Source organism: Somniosus microcephalus, chromosome 10 (assembly GCF_052327205.1).
Source record: "Somniosus microcephalus isolate GS21.2 chromosome 10, FLI_Smic_1.0, whole genome shotgun sequence".
NCBI classification, from domain to species: Eukaryota; Metazoa; Chordata; class Chondrichthyes; order Squaliformes; family Somniosidae; genus Somniosus; species Somniosus microcephalus.
The window spans coordinates 120,001,438-120,022,627 of NC_140996.1; the positions used below are offsets into that span (position 1 = coordinate 120,001,438).

At 41.4% G+C, this 21,190-nt stretch overlaps 1 protein-coding gene across 2 annotated transcripts in view; it reads left to right on the forward strand.

The window, feature by feature from the left end:
* Window positions 1-20,049, forward strand: part of cwc15 (CWC15 spliceosome associated protein) — a 61,295-nt gene extending 41,246 nt beyond the window's left edge. The window contains exon 6 of one of the 2 annotated variants that reach the window (XM_085998760.1): window positions 19,093-20,049. In XM_085998760.1, the coding sequence (XP_085854886.1) occupies window positions 19,093-19,203 (111 nt within the window). In that variant the 3' untranslated portion in view covers window positions 19,204-20,049. The remainder of the gene's footprint in view (window positions 1-19,092) is intronic. The other variant, XM_085998759.1, reaches the window with a different exon arrangement.
* Window positions 20,050-21,190: the final 1,141 nt, after the last annotated feature.

The following is a 21,190-nucleotide window of genomic DNA, read 5'->3' on the forward strand; positions in this document are numbered from 1 at the left end:
TGTTTCTCTCTCCACGGATGCTGCCTGGCCTGCTGAGTATTTCCAGCATTTTCTGTTGTTATCATAAAGGGGTTGTGAATAATTTTCTGGTTTCAATACCTGAGATTGGTTGAGTGTAGTGCAAGTCCCTGGCGTTTGTCAATGTTGTATACTGAGAGAATTTGTTGTAGATCATGGCCCAGAAATTCGGGTCTCCACGGGTGAGTACGCACTGGGTACTCACCCGTAGGCCCGATGGAAGTGCCGGTTTCCTGCATGCACTGCACATGCGCGGGAAACCGGCACTTCCGTTCCTCTGAACGAAGAGGTTCAGAGGTCGAACGCGTGCGCGGGGGAGGCTGCGCGTGCGCATCAAACTTACCTTTTTTTACAGGTTTCTCCGGGATCGCAAGCCTGCAAGATTTAGAAATGTAAAAAGCAGGCGTAAGGCCTGCTTTTTACAAGGTAAGTGGTGAATTAAAATTAAAACATTTTTTTCCACAGGTTTATTATTTTTAAATACTTTAAAGCAAGGTAAGTTTATTTTTAGCCCCGTTAGAATATAAAATTATTTTTTTCAAAAGTTTAAATTATTGTTTAAAATAGTTATTTCATGTCATTTATAGTTATTTTAAAAATGTGATTTAAAAAAAAAAAAAAAAATATTTGAATGTTTAGTGCTATTTTGGGGCCGTAGTATTTATAAGTCTTGACAGCTCTTCCTGTCAGACTTATGAATGGAGCATTCCCTGCTCCGATTGGCTGCCCATGGCCCACGTGATCCCAGGGGACGCATCGAACTAACTGCGCCCCTAGGATACGCAAGTACTGCGCACCGGCAGCTGGACCAGGCCCCGGATCGGAATTCCACGGGGCCCTACAGCTCAACGGCTGGCGCGCAAGGTAAGTGTAGATCGGGGGCTTACACCCGCGGGAAGCCCCCCAACCCGAATTTCTGGGCCATGCATGTATGCAATCTGCGCTCGAGTAGTTAACTTTAACATTTTGGAAATTCAGCTGCTGTGTTGTCCCTGACGAAAAGGAAGTTATCGGAGTGATAATGTCTAAATATTATTCACAGGAATGTTAACAACATATTTGATTGATGTTCTGACAATCAGTAAAGTGGTAAAAGTTCTTTAGAGAATTTCCCTTCACACATCTGGCTATGCTATGTGTATGTTAACTACAGCAATAATCTTGTTCTTTGCTAAAGCCTTTGCTGTGGGATTTCTTTATTAGATTAAAAAAACACATTGGTAAACCCTTTTTAAGAAGGATTTACATCATCTTGCAGCACTACATGCAAGTATTTACTTTTTTTTGGAGTGTTGTGACTGTGCAGACTGTTAAAGGAACAGGGTGTAGGCCATGAAGCCCTTGAGCCTGGTCTGCCCTTCAATTAGATCATGGGTCATTTTCAGGATGGCAGGGTGTAACTGGTGGAGTGCAGGAAGGATGTTCCCAATGGTGGGGGAGTCCAGAACCAGGGGTCACAGTTTAAGGATAAGGGGTAAGCCATTTAGGACTGAGATGAGGAGGAATTTCTTCACCCAGAGAGTGGTGAACCTGTGGAATTCTCTACCACAGAAGACAGTTGAGGCCAATTCATTAAATATATTCAAGAAGGAGTTGGATATATTTCTTGAGGCTAAAGGGATATGGGGAGAAAGCAGGGACAGGGTACTGAATTTGGATGATCAGCCATAATCTCATTAAATGGCAGAGCAGGCTCAAGGGGCCGAATGGCCTACTCCTGCTCCTATCTTCTATGTTTCTATGCAGCAAGGATCAGTGCTTGGGCGCCAGCTATTTACAATCTATATCAGTGATGTAAATGAGGTGACCGAGTGTAATATATCCAGATTTGCTGACGATACAAAGCTAGGTGGAAAGTAAACTGTGAAGAGGATGTAAAGAGGCAGCAAAAGGATATAGACCGGTTAAGTGATTGGGCAAGAAGGTGCCAGATGGTATAATGTGGGGAAGTGTGAAATTACCATGGAAAAGCAAAATATTGTTTAAAAGGGGAGAGACTAGTAAATGTTGGGTTTCAGAGGGAATTGGGTATCCTTGTACACTAATCACAAAGTTAACATGCAGGTACAGCAAGCAATTGGGAAGGCAAATGCTATGTTAGCCTTTATTGCAAGGGGGTTGCAGTATAAGAGTAAAGAAATCTTGCTACAATTATATAGGGCTTTGGTGAAACCACACCTGGCGTACCGTGTACAGTTTTGGTCTCTTTACCTAAGGAAGGCTATACTTGCCTTTAGAGGGGGTGCAACAAAGGTTCACCTAGATTGATTCCTGGGATGACAGGGCTGTCCTATGAGGAGAGATTGAGTAGAATGGGCCTATATTCTCTAGAGTTTAGAAGAATGATATACCGCAAATTTATCGCCCCATTCAAGAACGGAGGGAGACAGAAAACGGGAAACTATAGGCCAGTTAGCCTAACATCTATCATCGGGAAAATGCTGGAATCCATTATTAAGGAAGTAGTAGCAGTACATTTAGAAAATCATAATACAATCAAGCAGAGTCAACGTGGTTTTATGAAAGGGAAATCATGTTTGACAAATTTACTAGAGTTCTTTTAGGATGTAATGAGCAGGGTGGATAAAGGGGAACCAGTAGATGTAGTGTATTTGGATTTCCAGAAGGCATTTGATGAAGTGTCACATAAAAGGTTACTGCACAAGATAAGAGCTCAGTGTTGGCGGTAATATATTGGCATGGATAGAGGATTGGCTAACTAACAGAGAGTGGGGATAAATGGGTCATTTTCAGGTTGGCAAACTAACTAATGGGGTGCCACAGGGACCAGTGCTAGGGCCTCAACTATTTACAATCTATATTAATGACTTGGATGAAGGGACCAAGTGTACGTTGCCAAATTTGCTGACGATACAAAGATAGTTGGGAAAGCAAGTTGCGAGGAGGACACAGTCTGCAAAGGGATATAGATAGGTTAAGTGAGTGGGCAAAAATTTGGCCGATGGAGTATAATGTGCGAAAATGTGAGGTTATCCACTTTGGTAGGAAGAATAAAAAAGCAAAATATTTAAATAGAGACTACAGAATGCTGCGGTACAAAGGGATCTAGGTGTCCTCATACATGAAACACAAAAAGTTAGCATGCGGGTACAGCAAGTAATTGGGAAGGCAAATGGAATATTGGCCTTTATTGCAAGGGGGATGGAGTATAAAAGTAGGGAAGTCTTGCTACAACTGTACAAGGCGTTGGTGAGACTGCGCCTGGAGTACCATGTACAGTTTTGGTCTCATTTAAAGAAGGATATACTTGCATTGGAGGCAGTTCAGAGAAGGTTCACGAGGTTGATTCCTGAATTGAAGGGATTGTCTTATGAGGAAAGGTTGGGCCTATACTCATTGGAGTTTAGAAGATTGAGAGGTGATCTTATTGAAACATAAATTTCTGAGGGGGTTTAACAGGGTAGATGCAGGGAGGATGTTTCCCCTCGTGGGAGAATCTAGAACTAGGGGGCATAGTTTTAGAATAAGGGGTCGCCCATTTAAAACTGTGATGAGGAAGAATTTCCTCTGAGGGTCGTGAATCTTTGGAATTCTCTACCACAGAAAACTTTTTTTTTATTCTTCCTTCCAAAGTGGATAACCTCACATTTTCCCACATTATACTCCATCTGCCAAATTTTTGCCCACTCACTTAACCTATCTATATCCCTTTGCAAACTCTTTGTGTACTCCTCATAACTTGCTTTCCCATCTATCTTTGTATCGTCAGCAAATTTGGCTACAGTACACACGGTCCCTTCATCGAAGTCATTAATATAGATTGTAAATAGTTGAGGCCCCAGCACTGATCCCTGTGGCACCCCACTAGTTACAGGTTGCCAACCTGAAAATTACCCATTTATCCCGGCTCTGTTTTCTGTTAGTTAGCCAATCCTCTATCCATGCTAATATAATTGGTACACCATGCAAACTTCTACATTTGAATTTTCAAAGATTTGCACTAACAAATATTAAATATTAAACTTTTTACTATTTCCACCAGAGGGAGCTGTAAGTAATAAAACAAGCTGCGCTGGGGAAGTCTCTGGCTGCCTTCATCAGAGGTTCTGTGGTCCAGATTTTCCTCGAACTTTTCGGCATGCCTACAGCGTAAAAGCAGCGTTGAACCGTTCCTCTTCCCCCCCCCCCCCCCCAAAGGAAATTCACGGGTGACTGATTTGCACCAGTTTTGAGTCAAAACATTGCACCACTTCTGAGGTACCATCGCTGCAACTCTGCCGCTGATTTACATAGCTCCACCCATTGGAAAGACCAACTCTTGCGTTTCCTGCACATATACCAATAATGCGCTGGTGTAGACTTATGCCCAAAGATGTAGACGCAGCATTGCCCAAACGGTATAACTCAGATTTCTGGAGTTTGATGGCAATTTTCTTTGCGTTTTTAAAAAATTCTTACTGAGACCTGCACTATACTTAAGCAAAGTAGTAACACTTTTGGTGCACCTGAAAGCTACCCGGCACATGTTCAGAAGGACAAACAGCTAGAATGGGCATCCTAATGAACATACCCTGTTCTGCCTAATAATTTAGGAGGAAGAGGAACAACAGAGGCAAGAGGCTATGAGAGTGAGGGGCCATGGCAGAAGATAGCACCCCACTTGCTATTAGCCTTATTGGTGGCACAGCATTTGCGCTGGTTTTATGTTCCGGCATAGCTAAATGAACTCTGCAGGAAATTTCAGCATAAATTCCCATTGGCAAGATTGTCGTGGAAAGCGGTGTAAATTTCAGTGCAATTTTTGCATAAATGGGACGCAGGAAATTCCAAGTCAATGAATTGGAGCAGGCAGTTCAGACTTTGTGTAGATTACGTATTTTTCTCAATCACAATGCTCTTCTCCCTCTGCCCCCAAAACAAATTATTGGTCTTTATGTTAGCTACTTTTCCAGTTCTGATTCAGTAGTGTAATGGGCTGACATCAAGTAAGACTGCTTTTTAAAAACACCAAGATTTTAATTTATTGTACTTGTGCCAAATTATTGCAGTGATGAGAGGTCAGTGAAGTTGAAGTTTGTTTAGTTGAATTGGGTTCACTCTAATTTCCTGTAGAACTGGCACTTGAGTGCCTAATTACCTTAACTTTGAGGTTATTAGAAGAGCAGGCCAGGAGCAGCACAAGATGTACTTGAAAATGAGGTGCCAACCTGGTGAAGCTACAACACAGGACTACATGCATGCTAAACAGCGGAAGCAGCACGCTATAGACAGCTGAGCGATCCCACAACCAACGGATCAGATCAAAGCTCCGCAGCCCTGCCACATCCAGTCATGAATAGTGATGGACAATTAATCAACTAACTGGAGGAGGAGGCTCCATGAACACGCCCATCCTTAACAATGGCAGAGCCAAGCACGTGAGTGCAAAGACAAAGCTGAAACGTTCGCAACCATCTTCAGCCAGAAGTGCCGAGTGGATGATCCATCTCAGCCTCCTCCTGAGGTCCCAACCATCACAGAAGCCAATCTTCAGCCAATTCGATTCACTCCACGTGATACCAAGAAACAGCTGAGCGCACTGGATACAACAAAGGCTATGGGTCCCAACAAAATCCCAGCTGTAGTGCTGAAGACCTGTGCTCCAGAACTAGCCGCACCTCTAGCCAACAAGGTCCAGTACAGCTACAACACTGGCATCTACCTGACAAAGTGGAAAATTGCCCAGGTATGTTGTGTCCACAAAAAGCAGAACAAATCCAATCTGGCCAATTACCGCCCCATTAGCCTACTCAGTCATCAGCAAAGTGATAGGAGGTGTCATCAACAGTGCTATTAAGCGGCACTTACTCACAAATAACTTGCTCACCAATGCTCAGTTTGGGTTCTGCCAGGCTCCAGACTTCATTACAGCCTTGGCCCAAACATGGACAAAAGAGCTGAATTCCAGGGGTGAGGTGAGAGCAACTGCCCTTGACTTTGAGGCAGCATTTGACCCAGTGTGGCGCCAAGGAGCCCTAGTAAAACTGAAGTCAATGGGGATCAGTGGGAAAACTCTCCACTGGCCGGGGTCATACGTAGCACAAAGGAAGATGGTTGTGGTTGGAGGTCAATCCTCTCAGCCCCATGACATCTCTGCAGGAGTTCCTCGGGGCAGTGTCATCGGCCCAACCATCTTCAGCTGCTTCATCAATGACCTTCCCGCCATCATAAAGTTGGAAGTGGGGATGTTTGCTGATTGTGTTCAGTTCCATTCGCAATTCCTCAGATAATGAAGTGCTTGCATGCAGCAAGACCTCAACAACATCCAGGCACGGGCAGATAAGTGGCAAGTAACATTCGCGCCACACAAGTGCCAGGCGATGACTGTCTCCAACAGGAGAGAGTCTAACCACCTCATGACATTCAATGGCATTACCATTATCAAATCCCTCACCATCAGCATCCTAGGGGTCACCATCAGAAAGTTAACTGGAGTAGCCACATAAATACTTTGGCTACAATAGCTGGTCAGTGGCTGGGTATTCTGCAGCGAGTGTCTCACCTCCTGACTCCCCAAACTTCTCCTTCACGTGCAAGGCACAAGTCAGGAGTGTGATGGAATACTCTCCACTTGCCTGGATCATTGTAGCTCCCACAATACTCAAGAAGATAGACACCATTCAGGACAAAGCAGCCTGCTTGATCAGCATTCCATCCACCACCTTAAACATTGACTCCCTCCACCACCTGCGCAACGAGGCTGCAGTATGTACCATCTACAAGATGCACTGCAGCAACTTGTCACGACTTCTTTGACTACACCTCCCAAACCCGCGACCTCTTCCACCTAGAAGGCCAAGGGCAGCAGGCGCATGGGAACAGCACCACCTCCAAGTCACATTCCCTGACTTGGAAATATATCGTCGTTTCTTCGTCGTCGCTGGGTCAAAATTCTGGAACTCCCTACCTAACAGCACTGTTTGGGAGTACCTTCACCATACGGACTGCTGCGGTTCAAGAAGACAGCTCCCCACCACCACCTGCTCGAGGGTAGTTCGGAATGGGCAGTAAATGCTGGCCTTGCTAGCGACACCCACATCCTGGAATGAATAAATAAAAATTGAACTGTAGCTGTATCTAAAAGTAAGGAATTTTATGAATATATTTTCAGAAAAAATGAAAGTTACTAAGCATCGATCCTACTAAAAATTGTCAGATAAGACAAGTTGGTCTGGAGCTTCTGCTCGATTTGCGCTAGCTTTTTTTCCGGTGCAATTAGCCCGATATTGGCGTAACTGACGCTAACGCTCGTGGAGTTTTAAGCCCAAATTGCGTTCAGCACGAGTTTTGCAATCTTTTGCGTTGGTTTTAAAAACATTGCGCTAGAAGCAGGCCCTGCCCACAAAACTGGCCCGCCCCCAGGATGAATTAATCACTATTGGGTGTTTCCGCTAATTGCGCTCGTTTGCAGGCCTTCAAGGATTAAATTGGATCTTTTGGGCGCAAGGACACTAATGTGTTTTGAATGAAATTTTTTAAAAATTTACTAAGGAACTTACTATTGTACCCCAGCCTAACTAGAAAATAGTTTTATATTTTTTGTTGTTGTCATTTTCAGTAATTTAAAACCTGGTTCCTCAGAGGTGGTAGATTGACACTGATTTAAAGTGCTTATTGTTTTGTGATAAACCCATTTTCAGCTGTATTAATCAAACTTTACCAAGTTACCACTCTTAAATATATTAAGGATTTTATTTTTAAAAGCAAGAATTAAAAAAAAAATTACGTTTAAAAACGCCCGATGGTTCAGTCAGATTTTGCGTTTGCCGATATGCAAATGAGTTTGCGTGAAAACTTGGGGATGGGTGAACACGTTTCGAAATGGGCGCAATTTATGCTGGAATCGGCGATTGCGCCCAAAGCAGAAACTGCCAGTTATGTTTTTCCTACTGCAAAAAATGTTATGTATTTGTCTCCATTTAATAGAAGTACAAAGCAACCTGTGTAAACATTTTCATTAATTTTATTTTACTCGTAATGTGTTTATTTTCCATCTTTTTTTAGCTGTGAAAGTCACAACTTCAAAATTTCATGTGGCAAAGTTTAATTGCTTAGCTTTATAGTAACTGTTACTGGAACAGCATTGTGAGACAGCACTATTAAGATGGCTGACAGGCACCAGAAAATGTTTCTCGTGCACACATTAACAAAATGTTGAATCATGTTGAATGTTTATAATGCTTTCTTTTAGTCAGCTGGCTGTGACCTTGAAATAAACTAAATTCAGCACACTCTTCATTTAGGCATCTGCTTAAAATACACACAAAAATCCTTCATATAAACACTCCTATACAGATCCTTAGCCAGCTCCTCAATCTTATCATCTTCTGTGTTCTCTGTACACAAGTCTCTATCTCTGACTACTTCCTTGTCTCCCTTACCACCCATGTTCCGTAATTATTCTCGAATCCCAATGTTCATGCTATCTGCTCTTGGTAAAAATTATCCTAGCTGTCTCAAATTCACTCTCAAATTCCCAACTCCCTTGCCATTGCCATTCTACTTGTTATGACACTCCTGCCACTGATGATCTGTTTAATTACTCCGTCATTCTTGCCTTTGATAAAATTGTTCCCAGCAAATCAGTCACTATCTCCCATCCCTGTTGCTCCTCCTGGTTTAGTGCCTATCTCTCTTCAAGTCAAGTCAAGAGGCTGGGTATTCTGCGGTGAGTTGTTTCACCTCCTGACTCCCCAACGCCTTTCCACCATCTACAAAGTCAGGAGTGTAATGGAATACTTTCCACTTGCCTGGATGAGTGCAGCTCCCACAACACTCGAAGCTCAACACCATCCAGGACAAAGCAGCCCGCTTGATTGGCACCTACTCCATCACCGGCGCACTGTGGCTGCAGTATGTACCATCTACAAGATGCACTGCAGCAACTCGCCAAGGCTTCTTCGGCGGCACCACCTCCCATACCTGCGACCTCTACCACCTAGAAGGACAAGGGCAGCAGGTGCATGGGAACGCCATTACCTGCAAGCTCCCCTCACAAGTTACACACCATCCTGACTTGGAAATATATTGCCGTTCCTTCATCGCTGGATCAAAATCCTGGAACTCCCTCCCTAACAGCACTGTGGGAGTACCTTCACTACAAGCACTGCAGCGGTTTGAGAAGGTGTTGGAGGGTAATTAGGGATGGGCAATAAATTCTGGCCTTGCCAGCGACTCCCACATCGAAGGAACGAATAAAACAAAATCCCGTCATGCACTAAGTCCAGTTGGCCCATCCTCATTAACTTACGCTGGCTTCCCACCCCTATTGTATTAAATTTGAAATTCTTGTCCATGTCCATAAATCCTCCATGGCCTTGCTCACCCTATCTCTGCCAGCCTGATATCCCTTACTGAGTGCTTTCTTCCTCTTGACTCTGGCCGCCTTTGCATCTCCCCTCCCTTTGGTCCCACCATTGGCAGAGGTTCAGCATTTGAAACTCTTTCTAAACCTCTCCACCTTTTCAAAACCTCCTCAGGACCCATCTCTTCGACCAAGCTTTCAATCATCCTTCCTAATCTCTTACCTTCCTGGCTTTCTATCTTTTTCTTTGCATCTATTTGATAAGCGCCTTAGGGCATTTCTTTACATTAAAAGTGTTATATAAACGCTCATTGTTGTAGTGCAGTTACTGTTTTTAGATAATACTTTAATGTATAATTTAGTAGATTTATTTACATATACTAATCTAATTGGGTGTAAAATGCTCATTAATCTGTTTATTTGAGTAGTGTCTGCATAACCGTGTCACTAAAGAAATATATTTTATAGCATTGTGATGGTGTTTTAATTAGAAATGTGTAAACTGCATATTTGTAGAAATTTGCTAGAGATATATATTTATCCTAATTGCATGAGTACCTTCCTGCAAGGGTTCAATAGACTATAGTGCATGCATATACAAGTTTTATGTTGGAATAGAGTGGGTCCATGTTTCAAACTGTGCTCCATCACACTGTAGCATTACTGGATCAATAGCACAAAGTCCTTTTTAACAACATACAAAATACTGATTTTAAAAATGGATGATCTAAAAACATGAAGATCTCTGTTTATTCAGAAGTACACCAATTCTGAGCAGTCTACTAATAGCGCAATACTCTTTATCGCAAAAAGACTTGTTGACCTTTTCTGGTATTATTTGACCATGGATTTTGTACTGTACTTGCGCAGAGTACTTGAAGAAATTAATTTGAGCCGTTGAAATTTACTGACATTCACGTGCGTATATAAATTTTGGCTAGATAGCCAGAGTACCAGAACAGTTTCTTTTGGCGTGTGTTTTTAAATGGAGAATAATGTGGGAAAAACAACTGGAAACAATCCAAGTGAATACTTCCCATGAAATTTCTCATGTGAAAGAACTACTAAAGGTCCTGCACTGTGTTGTTTCAAATCTGCATGTTATGACCCTGTTTGTTTGTGGGTTGTTTTCCAGTTTAACTGAACTGACCCATGGAGAGTTTAGAATGTCCCTTAGTTGTATTGTGATGATCAGTCCCAACTGTACTGTTTTTGTGTATCAGTAGTTTCTTTTTAGGTCAAAACAATTTTAGTAACATTTTCACTTCTATCCAAAATTCTGCTATCCTGGGTAGTTAGAGTATTCTCCAGAGACTTGAGCACAAAAATCTAGGCTGACACTCCAATGCAGTACTGAGGGTGTGCTGCACTCAGAGGTGCCGTCTTTCAGATGAGACTTTAAACCGAGGCCCCATCTGACCCCTCAGGTGAAGGTAAAGATCCTATGGCACTATTTTGTAGAAGAGCAGGGGAGTTATTTATACCCGCTGTCTGGCCAATATTTATCCCTCAATCAACATCACTAAAAACTGATTATCTGGTCATTATCACATTGCTGTTTGTGGGAGCTTGCTGTGCACAAATTGGCTGCCGCATTTCCTACATTACAACACTTCAAAAAGTACTTCATTGTCTGTAAAGTGCTTTAGGATGTCCAGTGGTCGTGAAAGGCACTATATAAATGCAAGTCTTTTTTTAATGTAGCCATACTAAATTGTGAAATACTTGTTTTACCCTGTTGAATTCAGCACATTTCACAAATGTCCAAGAAATCCCAGCACAAGAAAAGTGAGTGGTACAGAGTTTAAAAAAAAAAAAAAAACTTCAGTTTTGAGTGGTGGATTCTTGGGTTAAAATTCAGTACAGGCTGAATAAATTTCATCTTGATGGTAATTAAGAATCTTGAATGAGTTACTTCATTTCTTAGTGGGCGAGAGTTTACAGAATAAAATTATCCTGCAGTTCAGTACCACTGGTCCTGATTTCAATATGTCGGACACCATAGAAATAGATTCTTGTGGGACTTGTAAACATCACTTGCAGAAAGGAAGTATGTCGTCTAAGCTTGTTGTTGACTTGTTCAATGCAGTAACTGGGTTTTTTAAAAATCCATTCTCGAGCATTATTGACCATAAGTGTACACAAAATCATAAAGAAAAATTAAGTTACACAAGAACAAAGTATAGAATGAAGGTACTTTGACCTGTGAAGTGCTCTACTTCCACTGACTAAAAATAATTTTCACCCTTGTGGACACTCGCATTCATGTCCTAACATATGAAAGATAAAATGCTGTGAATTTTGTGAAACCCATCACTGCTTAGAAGTCTCCAAACGGTAGAGCTGCTGCTTTGCTCAACATTAAGGGCGTTCACTCGCTCTCGCTCGCTCTCTCGCACTGGTCCCCAAAGTTACTGGCACTCCAGCTAGGACCATCCTGCCCATAAGGACATTAGCTTGCAAGGTAATTTGGAGCTGGCTGAGAAGAATCCCAATCCCCAGTAACCAGTTTACCAGTCAAGGCTCCATGAGTGAGAACAGTACTCTGGAATATTGTAGACCTCCCTGGTTCAGGTATTAGTTGCTAATATTGATCTTATTTTGGATTTATCCACCAATGAGACAGTACTGCTGGAGCAAATTCAAATGGGACAAACCAACAAATAAATATACATAAATAGCTTTTTAGTGTGCCAGGTTGTTCAAGCTCAGAGGCTGCAGTTTGAACACTCTTTAATCAATGCCTGCACTTTATGAACGTAAACATTTTCAGGAGCAGGAAAAGGCTTTTTGACCCACTGAGCCCATCCTTTTTTGATGGTCCTGTTTATACCATCCACTTCAATGACCTTCCTTCGCAACTTATAATAGGCCTGACTTCCCTTCTTACTTAATTTTTAACTTATTATTTGGTTCTTGAAATTTCTGCAATCGTGAACAATTACAAATTTGAAGACTTTAAGATCATCTTGAAATCTCTTCACAAACAAGCCCAACCTCTAATAGTTCCTCATAACTTAACTTCCTGATATTTTGCTCATCTGTACCCTCTCAACAGCAATAGCCTTTCAGAAATTAGGTGACCAGATCTGTAGATCATACACCATGTGGCGTTTGAAAACATTGTATACAGCAACAATACAAACTATTGTAACCTGTGCTCCTGCATGTCGCCCAATAGTTTGTTTTTACTGCAGTTGAGCATCCTCTACTCCTCCCATCAAAATATTTGAGCGATCTTTTCCTTAACTGACTTTTCTGGCCCTTCGTACTATACCTACTTCATACATACCATCAAAAGCAATAGTATAGCCTTTCTGTTGTCTTAAACATTTTAATAATTTACTTACCCAATATGTGTTGTCCTTACTGCTTAATTCATTCATACATATATAGGAATTAGGAAGTAAGGGAAGTTGGGCTTGAACTTTTTTTACACAAAGCAATAAACGTGTGGAATAAATTCAGTCATACAGTGGTTAATTTTTTTAAATGTTGGCTGAAGAAATTTAGATCCCTCGTAATAGAGGAATTACAGTTCTGCCCATTTGTTGGGTGCTCCTAGCTGTGGGTTGAGAGAGAAGAGAGACTGATACAATTGGTCATACCAACACATGAAAAGGGTCAGACCCCTCAATGCTTACCCTATTTACCAGATGGTGTACTGCCCTCTCCAACCACTAATAATGCTCACTCCTGAGAGAGGTTATTTTTAACTTGATAGAGTGACATTGGTGGTGATCATTGAGGATTCTACAGGCCAAACTACACTATCTACTTGCCTGATTGAGGACTGAGAGGAGGAAAATGTAATTGTCTTTATGTCCTTTAATCTTTCTTTTGGGTGGGGACTGGCTAAATATTCATTCTTCTTCCTCAACTTCTAAGGAAGAAAATTGAATATTTAGCCAGCTGCAAAACATAATTACTGGAGTTGTGAAATAAGAGTTTATAAAGTTTGAAAATGTTTATAATTTAGTACTGCCTGATTTGATTTTGGTGTTTAGTAAATGGTTGGTTTCAGAACTTGTATTTGTGTGTTGCAGTCTATATCCGGTAAACTGTGGGTTTTTTCCAGAGACAGTATTTCCTGTCTTGTGGTTAGAGACTGCCTTTTCCAAAAGAAGTTGGCAGTTTGACATGCATTTGGATGCATTGAATGTATAAACGGCATTTAGGAGTTACATCAGAAATGTCTTAGAAGTTTTAAACCCAGGCCAATAGGAATTTTAAAATATTTGATGCGCAGGAACTCCAGATCATGAACAGCTGTTTTCTGTTGCTGGCAGGTCCAGGGACATGGACTAAACCAATTTACTGTACTTTTAAAGTAACATTTGTCTTGGAAAACTTTCATGTTCTTTTCAGGTATCTTATTTCCAACACATTTTTGCACATTTTTTTTGCTTCAGTGGCTGGTGTTGCTTTCTGCTACTGCACTTCATCCTTCAGTTGTGAAGACGGGACAGATTGAGTTACAGTGTTCTCCACACTTGTCGGTTTAAGGGGACAAAGAGCGCAGGCTGGGCGAGGTGTTTGCACTGGGGGATGTTAGAGATTGGGAAGGGCAGGCCATTAAGGAATTTAACAAGGATGAGAATTTTAAATTTGAGGTATTGAGACAAGGAGCCAATGTAGGCTAGCAAGGACCGGATTGTTTGGTTAGCAGGACTTGATGCAGAATCGGATACAGGTAGCAAAGTTTACGATGAGCTCAAGTTTTTCGAAGGTAGAGAATAGGAGGCCGACCAGTAGAGCATTAGAATAGTCGAGTTTGGAGGTGACAAAGGAACGCCGTTGCTAAGATTCTAAATTTAGGTAAAGCTGACTTCAACAGGATGAGACACGGACTGTCCACAATAAACTGGGCAAATCTGTTACTGAGTAAATCAACAGAAGATCAGTGGGAGGTGTTCAAACAAAAAAAGAATTTATCGTGATGCGGAACCAGTTTATACCCTTAAGGGACAAGACTAGCCAAAAAAAACCCAGCTATGGACGACAGAGGTAAGGGACGACATAAAACTAAAAGAAAAAGCAGACAAAAATGCAAAAAATAACAAAAGATCCTGGCAACTGGGAGAGATACAAAGAACAAAAGGTGACGAAACAGACAGTAAGAGAGATACAAAAAGGGAATATGAAAAGAAACTTGCAATTTTTACAATTATATTAGGAAAAAGAGGTGGTCCAGGATCCCTTAAACTGATCACTCTTATCTAAGTGAAAATGAGGAAATGGCGGACATGTTGTAAATACTGACGCAAAGTAATTATTCAGTAGAGGAAGAGGATAGCATGCCGGACATCTCAAGGAAACTAATATTGAATCCGGGACAGGGACTCACCAAAATTAACGTAAGCAAAATAACACAAATGAAGAAAATAAGGACACTAAAGAGTGAAAAATCTCCAGGACCAGATGGTTTCCATCCCAGGGTTTTAAAGGAAGTAGGTGAGAACATTGCAGATGTTCTAACTATAATCTTCCAAAGTTCTCTCGATTTAGGAACCGTTCTTTCGATTGGAAAATTGCCTATGTCACTCCACTATTTAGGAAAGGTGAGAGGGAAACCAGGGAATTATAGACCCATTAGCCTAATTGATGTCTGTTGTTGGGAAATTATTAGAGTCTATAATTAAGGATAGAGTGACTGAACATCTTGAAAATTTTAGCTGATCAGAGAGAGCCAGCATGGATTTGTAAAGGGTAGGTCATGCCTGACGAAACTGATGGGGAATGTTTGTGGATGTTCATTTATATGGACTTTCAGAAGGCATTTAATAAAGTCCCTCAAGAGACTGTTATCTCAAGTTGAAGCTCATGGAATTGAAAGCAAATTATTGACCTGGTTAGGAAATTGGCTGAGCGGCAGGAGACTGGGAGTAGGGATAATAGGCAGGTATTCTAATCGTCAGGATGTGACTAGTGGTGTCCCACAGGGATCCGTGTTGGGACCTCAACTATTCACCGTATTTATTAATGACTTAGACACAATGGCAATGACACAAAGATAGGCGGCATTGTAAGCAGTGTAGATGTAAGCATAAAATTACAGAGATATTAATAGATTAAGTGGGCAAAACTGTTTTGAATGGGCAAGTGTTAAGTCATCCACGTTGGACTTTTTATTTAAAAAAAAAGATAGATCAGAGTACTTTCTAAATGGTGAAAATCTAGACACAATAGAGATCCAAAGAGACTTGGGGGTCCATTTACATAGATCATTAAATGTCATGGACGGGTACAGAAAATGGTCAAAAAGGCTAATGGAATGCAGGGCTTTATATCTAGAAGACTAGAATACAAGGGGGTAGAAGTTATGCTACAGCTATACAAAGCCCTGGTTAGACCACACCTGGAGTACTGTGTTCATTTCTGGGCACCACACGGTATTGGCCTCGGAGGGGGTGCAGTGAGGATTTGCCAGAATTATGCCTGGACTCCACAAGCCATATATAGATCAAAGACCGGTAAATGCAGTTGAGGTACAGATCAGCTATGATCTAATTGAATGGTGGAACAGACTTGAGGGGATAAATGGCCTACTCCTGTTCCTATGTTCCCTTTGATCTATATCCATTGATACTCTTGCCTAACAACAAAAATCTATTGATTTCTGTCTTGAAAATTTAAATTGATCCAGCATCCACAACCTTTTGGGAGAGCGAGTTGCAGATTTATACTACCCTTTGTAGAAAAAGTGCTTCCTGATTTCACTCCCAAAATTCGTAGCTCTAATTTAAAGGTTACGCCCCCTTGCTGTGGATTCCCCTCCAGAGGAAATAGTTTCTCTATCAAGCCTATTGAATCACCATTGTTTTAAGCACTTAGATTAGATCACCCCTCAATCATCTAAACTCAAGGGAATACAAACCAAGTTTATGCAACCTGTCCTCATAATTTAACCCTTTAAGGCTTGGTATCTGGTGAATCTGCACTGTACCCCTTCCAAGGCCAATATATCCTTGTTACAGTGCGGTGCCCAAAACTGAATGCAGTACTTCAGATGGGGTGTGACCAAGGTTCTGTACAGCTGTAACATAACCTACTCCCCTTATTCCATTAGCCTTTCTGATTTACATTTTGTTCCTGTACACTAGCTTTTAGTGATTTTTGCACCTGGACACCCAAAACATTCTGCTCCTCCCCAATTCCTAGTCTCTGGTCATGGGTGAGGGTTTCAGTAACAACTGGGCTGAGTTTTTTTATTCATTCATGGGATGTGGGTGTTGCTGACAAGGCCAGCATTTCTTGCCCAGCCCTAATTGCCCTTGAGGTGAGCAATGTTATAGTGGAGGAAGTAGATGGACTTTGATGGAGAGTATATAGAGACAAAAGCTCACAATGTCGAATAGGACAGTGTGGTTCAGTCCGAGAGGTGAAGGGGATGGCAAGGATACAGAGGTTGTGGTACGGACTGAAGACAGTGGCTTCGATCTCCCCAATGTTTCATATTCCATTATATCAGGTCTGTTTCACAGTTATCTAGCTAGCTGTCTATAAACCTAACATTGTTCACAAATTATTGGTTAATTTAAAAATTACCAATCTTTTAGCAGGAAAATAATATATTGTATTTTTTCTAATACACAATTAACTTGATTTGAGAATGAGCAGAGGTGGTGGTTTCAGATAGATGTAGCTAAAGAGAACAGAAATCAGCTTCCATATTTTGATCTGTGATTCTCTTAAAGCACTAGTCACGTTTATTGGTGACTAACTTTTTAAATTACATTTTTCAAAACTGATATATTACATTTTCCCCTCTTTCCCTGGTGCCAAAAAAATGATTGGCCATGTAGAGAAAATTGTTATATTCTTGTAGAAGCTTTGAATTATGGTGAAAATAGACTGCTTTATTTAAAAAATATCCCGAAATACATTTGTTTTGTAAATATCCAGAAATGCATTTGTTTTGACGATGCCACCTTCCACACCAGTACCTCCGACATGTCTTCCTTTTTCCTCAACCGAGGATTCCCCTCTACCGTGGTTGACACGGCCCTTGACCGTGTCTGTTCTATCTCCCGCACTTCTGCCCCTCCCTCCCGGAACCACGATAGGGTTCCCCTTGTCCTCACCTTTCATCCCACCAGCCTCCACATTCAACGGATCATCCTCCGCCATTTTCGCCACCTCCAAAGTGATCCCACCACCAAACGCATCTTCCCCTCACCCTTTCAGCATTCCGCAGGGACCGCTCCATCCGAGACACCCTAGTCCATTCCTCTATCATCCCCAGCACCCCTTCCCCTTCGCCCGGTACCTTCCCGTGCAAGCGCAGGAGATGCAACACCTACCCTTATACCTCCTCCCTTCCCACTGTCCAGGGCCCCAAACACCCCTTCCAGGTGATACAGCGATTTACTTGTACTTCTTGCAATCTAGTATACTGTATTCGCTGCTCACGATGTGGTCTCCTCTACATTGGGGAGACCAAACGCAGATTGGGTGACCGCTTTGCGGAACACCTCCGTTCAGTCCGTAAGGATGACCCTGAGCTTCCGGTCGCCTGTCATTTTAATTCACCGCTCCATTCCCACTCAGACCTCACTGTACTCGGGCTCTTGCATTGTTCCATGGAAGCTCAGCGTAAGCTCGAGGAACAGCACCTCATCTTCCGATTTAGGCACTTTACAACCTTCCGGACTCAATATCGAGTTCAACAATTTCAGATCATCACCTTGGCCCCCATTACATTTTTACTTTTTTTTTTATCCACACCTTTGTTTTGGCCCTTTTTTCCCCCCCCCCCCCCCCTTTTTTTCTCTCCCACATGGCAGCTGTCTCTCATTCTGCCAGCGCATTTCACACCTAATCTGGAGCCGTCTTGTCTCCACTAGTCCTATCACCATCTCGTCTCGTTTTGAATACCTCTTAATGTCTCTTCACTTCTCTTTTGTTCTCTCCCAGCCTGGCCTTTCAATCTATTTCATTTCCTGTGCTTTTCCAGCCTTGACAAAGGGTTTGACCTGAAACGTTGACTCTATTTTCTCTCCACGGATGTTGCATGGCCTGCTGAGTTTTTCCAGCATTTTCTGTTGTTATTTTGGATTATTTTGCTATCGTAATACATTTGTTTACATATGTATCAGTTGGGCACCAATTACATTTCGTATAGAGTTGTTAAAAAATGAAATTCTTGCAGTTTGATTTTAAAAACATTAAGAACATAAATAAGAGCAGGAGTAAGCCATACGGCCCCTCGAGCCTGCTCCACCATTCAATAAGATCATGACTGATCATTGACCTCAACTCCACTTTCCTGCCCGATCTCCATATCCCTTGATTCCCCTAGAGTCCAAACATCTATCTCTCTCAGCCTTGAATATACTCAAAGATTCAGCATTCACAGTCCTCTGGGTCAGAGAATTCCAAAGATTCACAACCCTCCGAGTGAAGAAATTCCTCCTCATCTCGGTCATAAATGGCCTACCCCTTATCCTGAGACTTTGCCCCCCCCCCTAGTTCTAGACACTCCAGCCAGTGGCAGTATTTTAAATGTAGCATATGAGTAACATTGGAAAGGAGAGCTGTACCGTCATGGATAACCGGTATAAATCTTAACTATCATGAACTAGAAAAATGTTATAATGTGCCTTCGGGAATTTGAGAGTTTAACTTGTAACATTTTTTTCTCCTCAATTTAATTTAAAAAAAAGCTCTTGCCAAAAACGCATATCAGATCTGTGAGAAAATAAACTTATTCAGGAATTACAAGTTTCCAAATGGCACGTGATTTATAACTGAATTTATAATTCCCATAGGAGCGTGAACAGAAAGCTGAAGAAGAACGAATTCGAATGGAAAACATTCTGAGTGGCAACCCTCTACTGAACCTCATTGGACAGTCAAACTTCAAAGTGAAGAGGAGGTAATGTGGAAGACAGCCATTTAGCATATTCTGTTAACAAAAGAATACACGTAGCTGTTTGAGTAGCTAGTATACTGGTGTTTTTTTTCTGTACAGGGTGGGACATGGAAATACATTTGTACTGTCCACTATCCTAATACTGAAGGTTTTCTATGCAGTAATCACTAACTACATTTTAGAATATTGTCGATGGCAGTATCTTGTTCCTTTTCCCTGCAGTAGTAAAATACAGTAAAAGCATAAAAATTGGGTTCATAATCCCTTTTGAGCATAATTTCCAGTGGATCAAATTGTTTGCACAGAACTAAAATCTCATAGGATAACATGCCTTGAAGGCAAAACAATTTTGAATGACTTGCTAATCTCCCAAAATATTAGTGCAAATATTCTCCATTTTTCATCTTTCCACTGTTAACTGACCCAAAATAGAAGTGCATTATCATGTATGTACTAACATAATGTACAAGGAACACACTACATTTAACTTATTTCTACCATTTGAACAGTTTTGTTGGTCTAGTTGTACAGGGTGGAATCCAGTTTTGTGGAAAATAAAGACATGGTTCTGCAACATTATAATCACGATGTAATATTTAAAGGATATTAGCATGATCTGGTTAAAAGTTTAAATCTGTTTCTAAATGTAGCTGTTAAGCTTAACTTACAATAAGTGAAATGATTGAATCATGCTGAATGAGTTGACATGTGCAATATAACTGCTTAACTCAGAAGTCTGTATATCAAGTAGCAAGGTTACTGGAATGCCGAGCAGTGATTGCATCATTGTTCTAACTCCACAAATAAAATCGTGATAAGGTAAGCTGAGGTGATACCCTTTTGCTGAATTATTTTTGTCAGAGGAAGCTTTAATAAAAATTTAAAAAAAGTCTCTTGGGGGCACCTTTTTGAAGGCTGAAAAAGATTTTATTACCAAGTTGGTCTGCAATTTTGCTGCGTAAAATGAGTCTTTGTGCAATGATGTGGAAAAACAATGTTTAGTTCAGACGCAGTTTGAACTTGTACCAAACTGTAGGGTCTGGTAGCAAAGATAAGCACCTAGACATCACAGGCACTGTGCAGAGACTAATAGATTTCAGTAATAAATTTAAAGTTTCTTATCTACACCAGTGTTGGATGTAGAGTAGTCTGGTGCTGTACCATCAGTCTTCATTATAGATATCCCTGTATGAAAATGACTGAAGAAGTGAGTCATTCTAAGCTTAACAAATTAATCTGCCATACCCTTTAGTTTTATTGTGTTCATATTTTTAGGGTGTCAGCCTTGGTTCAGTGGTAGCACTGTTGCCTGATTCTAGCCATTTTAGTCAGTACATAATCTCAGCTGACAGCTGCAGTACTGAGGGAGTGCCAAACTGAGGTGCCACATCTTTCAGATGAGACATTAAACCAAGGCCCCATTTGCCCCCTCAGGTGGACGTGAAAGATCCCACGCCATTAATCTTAGCAGAGCTGGGGATCTCCTGGTGTCCTGGCCAACATTTATCCCTCAATCAACACCACTAAACAGTTTAATTGGTCATTCATCTCATTGCTGTTTGTGGGAGTTTGCTGTGCACAATGGTTGCTGCATTTCCCTGCATTACAACAGTGACTACACTTCAAAAATACTTCATTGGCTATGAAGTGCTTTGGGATACTGGGGCTGTGAAAGGTGCTATATAAATGAAAGTTATTTTTTTCCTTCTAAATTCTTCCTTGTTCAAACACTGGATATGAATAGGAATTTCTGTTATGCCACAAGTGGAAAGTCACCTTGTGACCGTGTTCCTTTTAGAATTATGTGCCATGCATAGCTATATGGCCATGTGATCTCTCCTATTCTGCTTTGTACCTGAAACTTAGTTCAAGGCTGCTTCCTTAATTCGTTTTTTCCCATTGCCAACTGCATGAAAGGTGCAGACTTTTGTTCCTCTGCTTACTGCCACTAGGGATTTGAATTTATTTGGCCAGGATGTTAAAAGTCTCTGCAC